General features: G+C 47.5%; 2 protein-coding genes across 5 annotated transcripts in view; one reads left to right on the top strand and one right to left on the bottom strand.

The window, feature by feature from the left end:
• The window catches only part of C16H1orf105 (chromosome 16 C1orf105 homolog), a 33,061-nt gene that overhangs the window by 13,748 nt on the left and 4,502 nt on the right, over positions 1-14,811 (bottom strand). Inside the window, exons 1-3 of one of the 3 annotated variants that reach the window (XM_019975931.2) lie at positions 7,686-8,106; positions 6,840-6,925; positions 2,926-3,016 (exon numbers count right to left, since the gene is read on the bottom strand). In XM_019975931.2, coding sequence (XP_019831490.2) covers positions 2,926-3,016; positions 6,840-6,874 — 126 coding nt within the window. In that variant the 5' untranslated portion in view covers positions 6,875-6,925; positions 7,686-8,106. Of the gene's footprint in view, positions 1-1,369; positions 1,741-2,925; positions 3,017-6,839; positions 6,926-7,685; positions 8,107-14,811 lie in introns of those variants that run through there. The other 2 variants (XM_070768178.1, XM_070768179.1) reach the window with 2 other exon arrangements.
• On the top strand, positions 8,230-10,746 carry PIGC (phosphatidylinositol glycan anchor biosynthesis class C). 2 transcript variants are annotated; one of them, XM_019976569.2, is made up of 2 exons: positions 8,230-8,328; positions 9,351-10,746. In XM_019976569.2, the coding sequence occupies exon 2, from the start codon at positions 9,569-9,571 to the stop codon at positions 10,460-10,462; it is 894 nt and encodes a 297-aa protein (XP_019832128.1). In that variant the 5' UTR covers positions 8,230-8,328; positions 9,351-9,568; the 3' UTR covers positions 10,463-10,746. The 2 variants fall into 2 exon arrangements, with proteins under 2 accessions (XP_019832128.1, XP_019832127.1); XM_019976568.2 differs by lacking the exon at positions 8,230-8,328 and adding an exon at positions 8,339-8,560.

Here is a 14,811-nt window from a genome sequence, read left to right as displayed (position 1 = left end):
CAGTAAGCAGGCAAAAGGCTCCAGGGGCTCCCACCATGGCTCCCTGATCGCCTCCATGTTTGCTCTGCTGGGCTGTGAGCTCTGAGTAAGTCACCTCCTGGCCTCGATTGTCCAATTACTGTGGTCACTTTCTTCCCTCCCAGAATCCGGAGGAGTCAAGTACATGCCTGGAACAGGCAGGTGAAAGCCCTGCTGGTAAAGAGCTGCTGCGCAGGTGTTTAAATGGGGACATGTTCAGGCCTCAATTCTTGGTCTTCATTTTCTGTTTTCTTTTCTGTGAGCTCCACCTCTCCTTTTTTGTTTCCTTTTTGGTCTGTGTTGTCCCCTGACCCTTCTGTGTGTCTGGCTTCTGCTCTCTTGCTGTTTGTCTCCCTCCCCTGTCTTTTCGTCTCTGAGCCTCTGGTTCTCTGTCTCTCTGGTGATGCACTCAGACGTCTGCTCCACACACACACTCGCCCCTGCCTGGGACTGCTCCTGGGCAGCAAAGGCCACTTGGAATGTGGATGTTCAAAGCGATACCTTTTGACCCGTGATGATGAGGAGGAAGGGAGCCAGGTGGCAGGACCTTTGCACCTGTGCCCTGGGGACAGGATCTCGGGGCTACCACAGCCTCCTGACAGGTCCCTGGTGTGGAGGAGAAAGGAAGAGAGAGGACAGTACATTCCACTCCCACGAGATAGAACATAGCTTCGCTCTAGAGAGGAGCAGCACACACATGCAGGCCTCAGGCTTGCCACTGACTCCGGGCGCTGGATTCAGATCTGACATGAGGTACCCGCCAGGTGCCCTAACAGATCCCAGGGCCCTAAGAAGGGTGGCAGACTATGCCTCCCCCAAACCTGCCACATTGGCCTAAGCCTTGTTTTGAGCTAAGATGCTCTGTAAAAACAGCACATGCAAGAAAAGTGCTCTAACCTCCTCTTTTTCTTCCTAAAAGGAGATAAAACCGCATATACAAGACGTCCTAATACCAGAAGAAAAGAAACGTTCAGAAGATAAGAAACATTCTTATCTTCAAGGACAAGAAATGAAGCCAAGAGAATTGTTCACCTCCTTCAGCCTCCTCACAGTTTTGTTACTCTTGCACAACTGCCTTTTTTGACACCTACTATAAAAACATTCAGATTTTGCTACTTTGGGTCTTCATTTCCTTATAAAGGCTCCTGTTTCACATAAAACTTATAGCATATAAATTTTTCTCCTATTAATCTGTCCCTTTAAATCTCTAGTTCAGCCCCAAACCCTAAGACGGCAAAGATAAAATTTTGCCTCCCCTACACCTGCTTGGCCTACACACCCGCGCACGCACACGCTCACTGGTGGAGGGTCAGTCTCTGACAAGGTGGGGGTGAAGGTGTGGGTGAAGTACCTGAGTCTCCTGTCGCAGCAGGAGCGATGGACTTGTGACCTCCCGGGTCTGCTCAGAGACCAGCCTCCCAGGCTCAGCCTGCAGGGCAGGCCGCGGGAGCTGTTGCTCTTGGCTTCCATCTAGTGGCCACATAAGAGTATTGCAGCCGTGAAATCCTAAACCAGGCCTCTCTCTCATGATGCTTTCCTCCCCCTCCTTAGAGCCTTAGCGCCTAGGATGGCACGGTGCGCTGAGAACCAGGGCAAACCCGCGAAGAGGAGGCGCTCGGTGGCAGCGGAAAGCCTGTCTAGGGAAGAACTGCAGAGACTGAGTGACTGGAAGGCTTCTTGCTGGCACTGCAGCAAACAAGGGAGCAACGCCGTCTCCGCTCAGGCCCCTCCGTCCCTTTCTTACCTACTTGCCTGTCCAGCCTAAGGTGTTCGGGGGATTCGTGCTTGACTCTCAAGCACAGCCCTGACCCCGCCACTCCCGTGCTTGTAGACCTGGAACGTCCCCTTCGTGCCCGGGCGGGGTCCACCCGCCTCCTTGGGTCCCTCCCACCCCGAGCCCGCACTCCTGCCGGCGGGATTCCTGTATGCTCTAGCGGCAAGCCCAGGCTCCAAGTCTTGGCCACCCCCACCCCCGGCCCTTCCTCCTCAGGTGGAAATAATATCTTCCAGATCCGGTGCAGGTGCCGCTGCTTCTCGCATCCTTCCCTCGCCCCTCCCCCAGGCCGCAGGTGACCTTTCCCCCCACCTCCTCTCCAGGACTTTGCTCTGAGTCCGCGGTTAGGTTCTTGGCCCGTCCACCCACCCATTTGTGTGGGTGGCATCTGACTCACTCATCTCTTTCAACCACATAACGCGAGGGCCCTGGAAGCGTTCATCCCCTGACCCAAGGGCACCGTGCCAAGCGCTTGGCGTGCCGCCTTTAGCAGCCCTGGGAGTGTGACTTGGGATTTTTCAGGTGGAGACACTGCCCACATCCCCCGGAATGCTCTTTCTCCACCTGGGGCGGGTGCTCGCTGCACCAGCACCCCTCATATGGGAACCCCCGCCCCGCAGTGTCCCCCAGCAGCCAGTCGTGGCAGGTTTCCTCGAGGTGAAGGAGAGGTGTGGAGTTCTTAATGTGAAATTCCCGGGGTTTAGGGGGTCTTAGGTTGGAGACAGAGGGCTTCATGGTGGTGGGGGGAAGGGGTTAGAGACTCCAGAAAAGCGGACTGGTTCTGGGCACAGGCTGAGAAGCAGTCCCTGAAGGTCTCATGGAAGACCCTTCAATATGAAAAAAAAAAATTTTTTTTTTGGTGTGTGTGTTGGGGGGGTTCCCTTTTTGATGATTGTAACCTGATGCCTTTATTCTTAGTTCTAGTGCATGGGAGCCTTAAGATACTCAGGACAGGATGGGCAAGGGGCAGGCATTGTTCACTCACTTCATTTAACAGATCTCTGCTGAACACTGAGGATGATCCAGACTCAGGGCTGTGTTAGGGAGATATGATACCCTTTGTATTCATATTCTGTCATCCTGGAACTATTTATAGCCTCGGGTTTCTTTTCGATTAAAAAATAATTGGGTACCTTAGATAAGATATCTGGAACTTGGAACAAAATTGGCAAATTCATATCCTTCTTGGATGCAACCAGAAAAGTGGCAGAGGAATGAGGATATCTGAGAAGGCAAAACAAGAGCAAGTTAGAACCGAGGTGCCCCGTGTGAGGTGTCAGGCCCTTGGGCACTTCAGAGAAAACCTGGGGGACACCCAAGTTGTTGCTCCTCACCCTGAACCTGGAGGGCCCCGGCCATTTTGGGGCTGCCATAAGATTTCTCCTCTTTAGTCACTCTGGCTTCTCTGGCCCTTTAGGTTTTCCTTTTTTTTTAATGTTAAAATTTTTTTAAATTATTTTTGGCTGCACTGGATCTTCGTTGCTTTTGTGCCAGCTTTCTCAGGTTGCGGCGAGGGGGGCTACTCCTCCTTGTGGCGTGTGGGCTTCTTATTGAGGTGGCTTCTCTTGTTCTGGAGCAAGGCTCTAGGCACATGGGTTTCAGTAGCTGCAGCACGTGAGCTCAGTAGTTGTGACACATAGACTTTAGTTGGCCCTGTGGCATGTGGAATCTTCCCAGACCAGGGATGGAACACCTGCATTGGCAGGCAGATTCTTACCACTGCACCACCAGAGAAGTTCACCCTTTTTGAACTAACCAATGCCAGTTGTAGGTTGTCAGAGACAGTGGACGGTGTACAAACAAAGCTAGAAAAAAACTGTTGAGAAAAGCAGAAAGATAATGGGTGACATGTACCCCAGAGCTCCTTCTTGGCAAGGTCTGCACACAAGCCACTGATATTTAACAAGAGCAGTCCTTTCCTGCCTGGCCTGCTTTCTTGGAGCTTCTGTCCCTGTACTCTAAAATGATCCACCCATTTCCTACCATGGAACATCTCCCTCCAATTATACTCTTCCTCTGGAACATTCCTTCGTTCCAGGCAGAAGGTGAGGCAGAGATGCTACAGCAATAACAAGAGTTCTCTTCCCAGGGTGACCCACCCTGCTGGCCCCTGTGGGTTGTTTAAGTACACTGTAAGAAGCCAAGGTGTGCAGGGGGCCTGGGCCTCGTAAGCAGCCTGTGTGTGCAGCTCTGGGCCTTCCCTGGCCTCCGAGAAATGGAAAATTGTGTGGAATGCTGGTAGTTCTGCCAAGAACACCTCTCCTCGTTTATAAGGAAAGATTTCATTGTCCATTGTTCATTTATAACAAAGTCGTGCACATGGTGTTCATGAGGCATTTATTGTTTTATTTCTCCCACCATGCTCTGGGATAGTGGGGAAGTGGGTCTCATCCAGCTCCTTTACCACCTCTGTCTTTGACGTGTGAACAGCTCGCCTTGAACTTAATACCCAAATGCTGACCAGGAGAGATCAGAGGCCCCTGTAAAACTGCTTTGGTGCCCAAGAATGTTAAACAGGACCACAGTGTGACGTGAGGGCTTTTGAGACAAATGATGGATGTGGCTTCAGCACAGTCAGGCTGACCTGAGAGAGACACCTCCTGGTAGGAAGGGGTCTGTGGGCAGTGACCCTCAGAACTGGGTCTCACCTCCTCCAAGCCTGCAGGTGTGTATCCAGAACTTGCATTTAGGGGTGCTCTGAGTACATTTCACTGAAGTTTCCTTTCTCTTTTTCAGACTGTTCTGTGTTGGAACTGCTTGTCCAAAGCTCAGTAATACTTAAAGCACATTCAGAACTTCCCAACCAAGTTCCTAGAAAAGGGTTTTTTCCAGAAATAAACAGTTTGGAACTCCGAGCTATGGCCAGAGAAGGGGTTTCCAATTCTTAGGAACTGTTGAGACTTGGAGAATCCTTTCAAAAGACTTTCCATTCCTATCTTGTCCTTCTGAAGGTCAGGGCACCTCACAGGTGCTATCTAGTCATCTTAGAGTTCTTGTGAGGTAGGTAAGCACCATTTCTCTTCAGAGGTGTTGAGAAATCCTCCCAGAACAGACATGGGCAGAGCTCTGTACCATGTCAACTTATTTCTCTTTGCAACTGGCTCAAGCATGGCTGACTGCATGGAAAAACTACTCCTTCTCTCCCCAACTGGCTGGCCCCAGGACACCCCAGGACTCGTCTGTGAAACTGAACAGGGCGTGAGAGTGCCCAGTTGTGTTCTTGGTCTGCCTTTTTCACAACCCTGCTCCCTGTGGGCTTGCTCAGCCACTCAGTCATGTCCAACTCTTGGCAAGCTCATGGACTGTAGCCTGCCAGGCTCCTCTGTCCATGGGATTTTCCAGGCAAGAATACTGGAGTGGGTTGCCATTGCCTACTCCAGTGCTCCCTTCCTACCTCCCACCAAAGGCTTGTACAATCAAGGCAAAAGGGAGCTGGGGGTGAGAGAGCCATGCACCGGGATGCTTTGCTCATGGCTGCAGTGGTAGGTCTAAGAGGTGTGGGGTGGGATGGGATAGCGGGATGTTACCCTAGTTAGATGTCAGACACTACCCATTTCACATGGAAATCCACATTTCTGCTACCGTTGGAAATATAGACAGGGTCACATACCTGCAGGCAGCATTGACCAGGGTAGAGGCTGACCATTCCTCTCCTGAAGGGAGGTGATCTCCCTTCATTACAGTTCCCTTCGGCCAGCTCTACTCATGTATGCTGACCATCTGACTATCGCTGCCATGTGAGTTTGTACCCTGTCCCCAATTAAAAGGTGCTAAATTGTCATTACTCATGCTGATCCTTGAACTGCTAACAGCTCTTAAGAACTAAGTCACTGGTGTTTTTATTTAGTCAACAAGCCTTTGGGTTTATTCAATCTTAGATTGCCTGCTTTATTTTAAGACATTAGCTAGAGTTTAGATATATTCCAAGTTAGGAGAAAAAAAAAAAACAAACCCCGAACAACAAGCACTTTACAGGTGCTTCTGAGAATATACAAAACTGTCTAGCTGCTTACTGAGAATGTGGTTTCTAAGAAGGGCAGCGGACGAAGCGAAGGTGTATGTTATTGAAATGGGATGTGGAGGAAATATTTCTCATACAGAGTCATTTATCCATGGACAGGAGAGTACATGACAGTTACCAAAAGGAGGAAAGGCTCTTTTCAGAGAGTATTATCTTTCCAGCAAATGACCTTACATGCCAAGGGAGCCGATTTCTCACCTATAATGTACCTATAAACTTAGCTCCTGGCCTGCCCTCTCCCAGTCTTCCCTGGGTTTTCCCACTCACCCTTCCTTTTATTTCCCCTTTCAGAGGAGAGTATAAGACCTGGGGATCATACCCGGGGATTAGAAATGGGGGAGGAATGAGTGAACTCAGTTATTTCAAGTGGCAACTCCCTATACACGAAATCCCCCAATTTTAAAGGATAGACACATGTTCCACAGGCATTTGTTTGAAAGGGCAGGACTGGTGAGATTGGATGAGATTGTCTCAAAGTTAAAATACAGGAAGTTGCTACTCTATGAAGATAAGAATTTTTGATTCTAGACTTTTGATGGTTAAAATTTTAAAAGTTCAAATTAAAGCAGGGAGACAGGGTAAGATGATGAAGAGGATGGAATTGTTTTGAAAGGCAGTGTCCATGGGCAAAATTTTCTTGTATTGCTAAGTGGTAGTGGAACAGAAGGAAGTTAGTTGAGGTCTTATCGCCTCCAGCCAGGCCAATTCTCAGGGCTCACTTTTGGGTTAAAAACCATGGCCCTTTCCATTTTGTTGTTGTTAATTAAAAAAAAAAAATTTGGTGGCACCCTGGGGCATATGGGATCTCAGTTCCCCAACCAGGGATCCAACATGCACCCCCTTCATTGGAAGGCATAGTCTTAACCACTGGATTGCTGGGCAAGTTCTCCTTTCTGATTTTTAAGCACTTGACTTAGCCTCTTAACCGTCCAGCTATGCCCCTCAGATGGTTGTCCCTAATCCTTAAGAAATCATCTTCCATGAGACCTTGCTTGAAATCTTTGCTCTCAGTGGTTGGGCTGTTACCTTTTGGGGAGGCTGAGCACTAATGGCTTGTTCATGAAGCTGGCCTCACTAAACCAGGGAATCTTGTGAAATCTTGGAACAGACACCTAGAGGAAGAAATGGAAAGAGATCATTTTGCAGAAGGTATTTCACTTGGCCATTTCCATCATTAGGATGATGAAAGTAGGCTAACAGCAGCTATACATCAGTCAGCACTTCACACTTTTTATGTTTCATGTTTGACCCCATTGACTCTCCCATTAAGTAGCCAAGAGGAAATAGTGTTATCTCCATTTACAGATGAAGAAATCAAATTTAGTCAGTGTGATTTGCTGAGTCACTGAACTGAACTGAACAGCTGCTGCTGCTGCTGCTAAGTCGCTTCAGTGGTGTCTGACTCTGTGGGACCCCATAGGCGGCAGCCCACCAGGCTCTCCCATCCCTGGTATTCTCCAGGCAAGAACACTGGAGTGGGTTGCCGTTTCCTTCTCCAATGCATGAAAGTGAAAAGTGAAAGTGAAGTCGCTCAGTCGTGTCTGACCCTCAGCGACCCCATGGACTGCAGCCCACCAGGCTCCTCCGTCCATGGGATTTTCCAGGCAAGAGTACTGGAGTGGGGTGCCATTGCCTTCTCCAGAGTCACACAGCTAGTAAGTGGATTTAGGTTTTCTGATTTATGTGTCGATTACATCTTGTGTCTTACTATCTCCCTCTGCTTCTTCATTACTCCCATCTGTTTATGCGTCCTCTTATATTTCCACAACCTCAGGTGAATGTTAGCAGCCTCCCATTCCAAGTGTCTGGCTGTTTTCAGTCACAGGGCCCTCCACCCTCACCCCTTCCAGGAGGCAGAGGAAAATACTGCACCTCCAAGCGGTAGACAATTGGATGTTAATCTAGGTTAATCCACTTTCCAAGTGTGTGGCCTTGGACAAATCACAACCTCTCTGAGCCTCAGTTTGTCTTCCATGAAAGGAGGAGGACGTCGTTTCTTTACAGGTCAATGCACAAGACAGAAATCTCTGTGAGGGGAGGAATTCTTGTCTCTTCTGTTCACTGCTGTATCACTAGCACCTGAAACAGTGCATGATACCTGTAGATATTTATTGAGTATGTGTCCAGTGGATGCACGGATGCATGGGATGTCCCTAGCTGAGGGCTTGACTTCACAACAGGAGCTCAATCAAGTCGCCCTTATAACCTTTCTTCTTCCAGCCTGGCTTCTCTCCCTTGCCCTTCCGATGCCACATTCCGGGTCTCGCTGTTGAAGATCAGCTTTCCTGGCTCAGAGCATTCCTCCTGGGAGAGGAACTGGAAGTTCCTCTTAAGTGGCCAGGAGGAGGCAGCAGCGACATCGCGGCCTCACCGGCTGAGGAAGGGCGCTCTAGCCGCGGAGGTTGTGGCGGCCCCGGAAGTGCTCAGCCATCGACACGACCCCGGCGCCCCGGATGGGGAAGGAGGCGGGCGGCCGCCCTTCCCCGGCCGCGCACCCCTAGGAACTCGCGGGCAGGTGGGTTCCGATTGGGAGTCAGTGTTTCCGGGCCTCCTCCGCCATCTCCCGCAGGCCCGATGCGGGTGAAGGGCGGCGGCGGCGGCGGCGGCGGCGGCGGGCGGGGGAGGCCCAGGAGGGGGAGTGGGGCGCCCCCGGGGACACCCCACCCGGCCCTGTCCCCCACCCTTTGGGTGGACGTTGCCCTTTTCGGCGCCTCGGACCCTACCGTGGTTTCCTTGGAAGAAATAAGGTCGGGCAATAAGAATTTTCTTCTCAGTCTTGCTGGATGACCTTGGTATTTTTGACTCTTAGTTTTCCCTTTGTGGAAAGGGGATCATTATCTTCGATCCTCCCGAGTTTCGCCGTTAATGAGTAGGATGATAGCTCTTTAAAGGATGTTAAGCTCAATTAAGGGATTAAGAATCTTGAATCTTTGCTTTTGGTTAAACAAACCATAGAGCTCGTATCTTTCCGTATTGTGAGGTTTACCTTTCCTTATAGACCGGTAACTTGCTTCTTTTCTACTTTTTTTAAGTAACAGATGCCTTTGAGAACCCAATAAAAACTTGGATTCTAGTCCTAGAAATTTGCATAAATCACAGCAACAAATATGCATTAACAGGGAGGGTTTTGAATGGTCTTGGAGATCATCGATAGACCTCAGGGGTGTGTGAACCCCTGAGTTAAGAACTGGTTTAGAGGTACAGGCTTTTGGGCCGAACTTTGGTTTGAATCTGGCTCCACTATTTACCACTGTTTGAATCTCAGCTGTTTTACTAGATACAGTGGGACTGACACTAACTTGCAAGGTTGTGGAGATTAAATGGAAGAAGCTTCAAAGGCTCAGGACATAGTAGGCACTGGATAAGCAACAGCTGAAAAAGAATTACACTGTAAAATCTGAAATGAAGTTTTCATATCTATAGTATAAGATGGTTACCACGTATATTTTGTTCAGGCTTCTAACGAACCAAGTTGATATGATTTTAGCTAAGTCCTACCCTTGACCTTTCATAGATTCATAGTCTCTCTTTTTGTAGGAACTTAGCTGCATTGTCCTGCCTCAGAGAACAAACTCATCTACTGTAGGCCTAGCCTGGGTCGCTGCCTTTGAAAGCAAGGGAAGGTCAATACAATATAAACCACAACTCAGCATGGAATTTCCAGAGAAGTCTTACTTCAAAACTTTATAAAGAACGAGAACCACATGGACTTCTGCAAGGGAGATTGAAGTCGCCTGAGTTTGAGCGAAAGGATAATGTGTGCCCAGCCTGTAGCTAACACCAAAGAGGTCAGGTGGCAGAAGGTCTTGTATGAGCGACAGCCCTTTCCTGATAACTACGTGGATCGGAGGTTCCTTGAAGAGCTCCGGAAAAACATCTATGCCCGGAAATACCAATATTGGGCTGTGGTGTTTGAGTCCAGTGTGGTGATACAGCAGCTGTGCAGTGTCTGTGTCTTTGTGGTTATCTGGTGGTATATGGATGAGGGTCTTCTGGCCCCTCAGTGGCTTTTTGGGACCGGCCTGGCTTCTTCACTGATTGGCTATGTTTTGTTTGATTTCATTGACGGAGGTGAAGGACGGAAGAAGAGTGGGCGGACCCGGTGGGCTGACTTGAAGAGTGCCCTAGTCTTCATTACTTTCACCTATGGCTTTTCGCCGGTGCTGAAGACCCTGACAGAGTCTGTCAGCACTGACACCATCTATGCCATGGCAGTCTTCATGCTGTTAGGTCACCTCATCTTCTTTGACTATGGTGCCAATGCTGCCATTGTATCCAGCACACTGTCCTTGAACATGGCCATCTTTGCTTCTGTCTGCCTTGCCTCCCGCCTGCCCCGATCCCTCCATGCCTTCATCATGGTGACGTTTGCCATCCAGATTTTTGCCCTGTGGCCCATGTTACAGAAGAAACTGAAGGCATGTACACCCCGCAGCTATGTGGGGGTCACGCTGCTCTTTGCATTCTCAGCCTTAGGAGGCCTGCTGTCCATCAGTGCTGTGGGAGCCATACTCTTTGCCCTTCTGCTGATTTCCATCTCATGTCTCTGTCCTTTCTACCTCATTCGCCTGCAGCTTTTTAAAGAAAACATTCATGGGCCTTGGGATGAGGCTGAAATCAAAGAAGATTTGTCCAGGTTCCTCAGCTGAGTTGGGGACCTCCATTCTGTTACTAAGACAAGCTGATAGATCAGCCTTCCAACTAGTAGAAGATTTGAAGGCAGAGTTCATTCTGGAAGTGGCACGCTGATGTGGGTGGGAGATCAGAGATCAAAAGAAAATGTTAACAAAAGGCTTGGGTGGTGAAGGTGATTATCCTTTCTGTTATCGTATAGATGAAAAAGCTTTGTGGGGCCCTCAAATTATTGCCTCTAATTCTTCTCTGTAACAAATGAAGTGGTGTGGTTTCTATTTATTAAAAAAATAACAACACATCAAGCTGTCTCATGATTTTTCTGTAAGCAGAAGGCATACAGTAGGGACATGGAGAGTGAGAATTTGTGTATGTGTGTGCATGTAAAGTCACTTCTCTCGACCTTTCTCAGTATACCAAATGCAGGCTCTGTTATTTATCTACAGCTCAAATGCTAGAACCCTGGATAATATGTCCAGTTTTGTTGCCGAAGATCACAGAATTGATCACTTAACCTTGACTCAGAATTTCCACTTAGTTCTTAATGAAGCCTGTATGCCACTAACTAACTTCAAGGGGAGTATGATGTATCATAATACACAAGCAGAATGTTGGGGGAATTCAAAGAGGCTGGAGGGCAAAGAGAGCTGGAGTAATGAAATGTTTTTTAGAGGAGACAGCACTTGAGCTTTAGTCCTGGAGGGTAGGTTGGGATTTCAGCAAGCAAAAAAATGGTTTGGGAGACAAAGTGGCAAAGGCCTTTAGCCCAGGTCAGCAATACCTGGGCTGAGCAAGTGGAGCTGGCATGCTTCGTGTGACTAATGGCAGCTGGAAAACTGGGAGAGCATACCCTGTCCAAACAAGGTAACCACTACTCTGCATGCCTTGACAGACCAGAATTGGCTCATGATTGTTATATAGTCCACATCAGAAACAAGATAGGGGATAGTGGTGGAATGTAATAAGAGTTGTATAAATTGTTTTTAAATTTACTTTTGATAATTGCTTTACAATATTGTGTTGGTTTCTGCCAAACATCAAGTAAAAAAAATTTTTTTTTAATGTCTTAATATATTTTCCTTATCTGAATGGGTTTCTGATGATCAACTTGAGGGAACTCACATAGCAACTGCATCGTGTTGGTGAGCAGAAAGTTCCACAGATTTGAATCACTCTGAAGAATACTTCCTCAGTGGGGTGAATTGACGTGCCTGTGCTGTCATGTTCAGCTGTCATACTGTCTAATATTTGGAATTACCCAAGGCCTGATCCTGTTCAGTCTTGTGGCTGTAGTTCAGAGGGGAGGTGGCAGGGGATGGGGTGTCGTGGGTTGGCTATTAGGGTACAGGGTGGGGCAGCAGATTCAATTCAGATAGAAAAGAGGTATCTGTGGGTAGAAGGATGAGTATATGTCCAGGCGCACAGGGCTTGATACCTCTTGGCAGTGGAGGGGAGTGCAGAATAGATGGGCTGCGGGCAGAGAAGTTGAGGTCTGAGAGTGGTGAGTACGTTGAATTATTGGATCTTGGAGTCAATGGCAAGTGAAGGAGCTTTTGGAAAGGAATATAGGCTTCCCACCTGAGGTGAGAGGGAGATGCAAGGGGGAGGGGACATATGTCCATCTACGGCTGATTAATGCTGATGTGTGGTAGAAACCAACACGATGTTGTAAAGCAGTTATCTTCCAATGAAAATAAGTTTTTTGTTTAAAAAAAAAAGGGATCTAGGATTCACACCTAACACTTCATGGTGTGTGAAATTCTAATAGCATTGTTCATGCTGAATTACAGAGGCTGAGCATGGGGAGCATTTGTGGCAATAGTGAAAAATGAGAGTCTAGACTAAGGGTGGTGACAGTGGGCAAAGGAGGTGAGGGTTCTGACGAGAGATTTTTAGAACTTGGTGAATTCATGTTGGAAGGTAGAAGGGGAAGAGGATGACTGGGAGGGCTTCCGCCTTGAGTGGATGTTTGTGTTTCTAATAACTATACCATAAGAAAACAGAAGTGAGAACAGGTTTGGAAATAGATAAGAATGGGACATTTTAAGTTCGAGGTGCCTGAGGTGGTACACCCAAGCGAACTGCTTAGTTCCATATGTAGTATCTGGAGGACACTGGCTCAGAATTCTGGGCATTATCGAGGAGGTTATTGAGATATAAACAGTATCCAGCACTTTTGTGTTTGGAATTTTTTGTATAGAGTCGGTGGCCTCACAACCAGGCTATAGTGCAATTAGAAAAGGATCACAGAAGGATAACTGGAATAACCAAAATGGTAGGAATCTGAGGGAAAGGAGGCTGGCCTATGAAACCAGATTAGAGAATAGAACCACCACAGCCTCCAAGAAAGGCTTAAAAGAGATCCAGTCATTGCCTATAAAACTGTTAGTGACGAAAGTGAATGTTCATGCCTTATATAGGAGGGTTTTTGTTGTTTAGTCTCTTAAGTCATGTCCAACTCTTTTGCGACCCTATGGACTGTAGCCCACCAGGCTCCTCTCTGTCCATGGGATTTTCCAGGTGAGAATACTGGAGTGGGTTGCCATTTCCTTCTCCAGGGGATCTTCCTGACCCTGCGTCTCCTGCCATGTCTCTTGTATTGTTAGGTGGATTCTTTGCTACAGAACCACTGGGGGAGCCCTTATAGGAGAGACACCTTTGAACAGAAAATTTAAGACAAAAAATTTTATAAACGTTCTACATGTAAGTCCAAAAAGTTTCACAAGCCAGGGATATAGATGGGATCCAAAAATTTGGGGGGCGGGGAGTGCAAATAAAAAAGCTATAAATGTCTTGTAAGGACATGTTCAGAAATCCCAAGCCCTTAGGCATTGCTACCTGAAGGGTGATGAGCTCATATATGGCAGCTTCTTTGGGCTGCTGCTGGCACAGGGGTGCTGGCCTGCTTAATGACCAGCAGGCCCTAATGTGATAATTCCTGAGAAAGTTACTCATCACTTAAGTATGTAGTCTAATCAGCCTTCTAAATTTATACCACACTGAAAGGGTCCAAGTAGGATATTAATGATTTAACTTTCCAGGGAATATTAATTATGGTGTGTGTATGTGGGTGGGTAGTGGGGGGCAGAAGGGAAGAGTAGCATTGGAATAAAAATCCTTGTAATTATCCTCCAATTAAGCCCAACCTGTCAAATATTTATATAAGAAGCTGTACTCCTTTCTCGCAGCTCTGTTTCTTGTTACCGTAAGTTATAAGTAAGGTGGGAGGGTGGCAAGCTAGAGCAAGGGTAGAGGGATGGGAAGGCAGTTTTGCCCATCCTTCCAAAATGGTACCAGGGATTGTAGTCGAGATGGAAGGACCAAGGAGAGGTAGAGCCACAGGGCAGCAGGTGTGCTGGATTTTGTGGTGTGATGCGTAACTGGTATGTAGCTAGAATGCTGTGCGTGGATCTGAGTGTCCCCACACCACAGTGGTTCTCTGTGGCAATCAAACTGGTACCAGTGTTATGCCTGTATGCTGTGCCAGTATAAACTTTTGAGTGTGCTTTTGGGCAGCTGGCTTAAATTACGGATTTAAGAATTCACACAGCATGTTCAAGGAAGTATATAGAGCCCATCACTTAACATCTTTAAACCAAAGGCTCAAAGTCAAAAAACAAAAACAAAAGCAAGCCAGCAGAGGGCACCAGTCACACAGTTTTACAATATTTCAAACTTCGAATGCAGGAAAACAGGCCTGGGACATAGTGCCATCTTGTGGAAGTTATTGATACTCCTTTTTATAATGAAATTCAATGTAAGTCTTGAAATGCATCCAGGGCTAACTGGTAGGCTGTTGCTTTTAATGCTTTATCAAGTCCCTCTTTATCCCTTATTCTCTTCCCCCAATATCTATTTATTAAAACATTTATTGTCCACCTAGGCCCACCTCTATTCACTTCTACCATTCACATTTTATGATGTTTAACCTTAGAAATGTATTCATTCAACAGATACTGAACACTATCTATATGACAGATACCGCTTGTTCTGTCTGCCTGAGATACACCTACATAGGAGTAAAACAGACAAAGTTCCTTGACCTAGTGAAGCATACATTCTAGCAAGAGGAGACATGATAAACATAAGCAGAAGGTAATAAATGCTATTGAGCAAAAAAGGAAAAAGTAGCAATGGAATTCAATAAGGGGGTCTGGGTAGGTCTCACAGAAAAGGTAACATTTAACCAAAGGTTTGGAAGGAAGTGAGGGAATTATCCACGGTCTCAGGGGAAGAGCATTCCAGGCAGAGGGAGGAGCCGCTGCAGAGGCAGAAGGCGGCATGATGTGTTTGGGGAATAGCCAGGAGTGGCCGAAATGAAGTGAATGAGGAGAGCAGAAGAGGAGGCCAGAGAGGGAATGTGGGA

The sequence above is a fragment of the Bos indicus genome, chromosome 16 (assembly GCF_029378745.1).
Source record: "Bos indicus isolate NIAB-ARS_2022 breed Sahiwal x Tharparkar chromosome 16, NIAB-ARS_B.indTharparkar_mat_pri_1.0, whole genome shotgun sequence".
Lineage (NCBI taxonomy): Eukaryota > Metazoa > Chordata > Mammalia > Artiodactyla > Bovidae > Bos > Bos indicus.
The sequence above is the reverse complement of the archived record's forward strand: the minus strand, read 5'-3'. Positions and strand labels throughout refer to the sequence as shown.

Excerpts from the sequence above, each read along its gene's own strand:
- PIGC (XM_019976569.2), top strand. The coding sequence starts at position 9,569 with ATGTGTGCCCAGCCTGTAGCTAACACCAAAGAGGTCAGGTGGCAGAAG.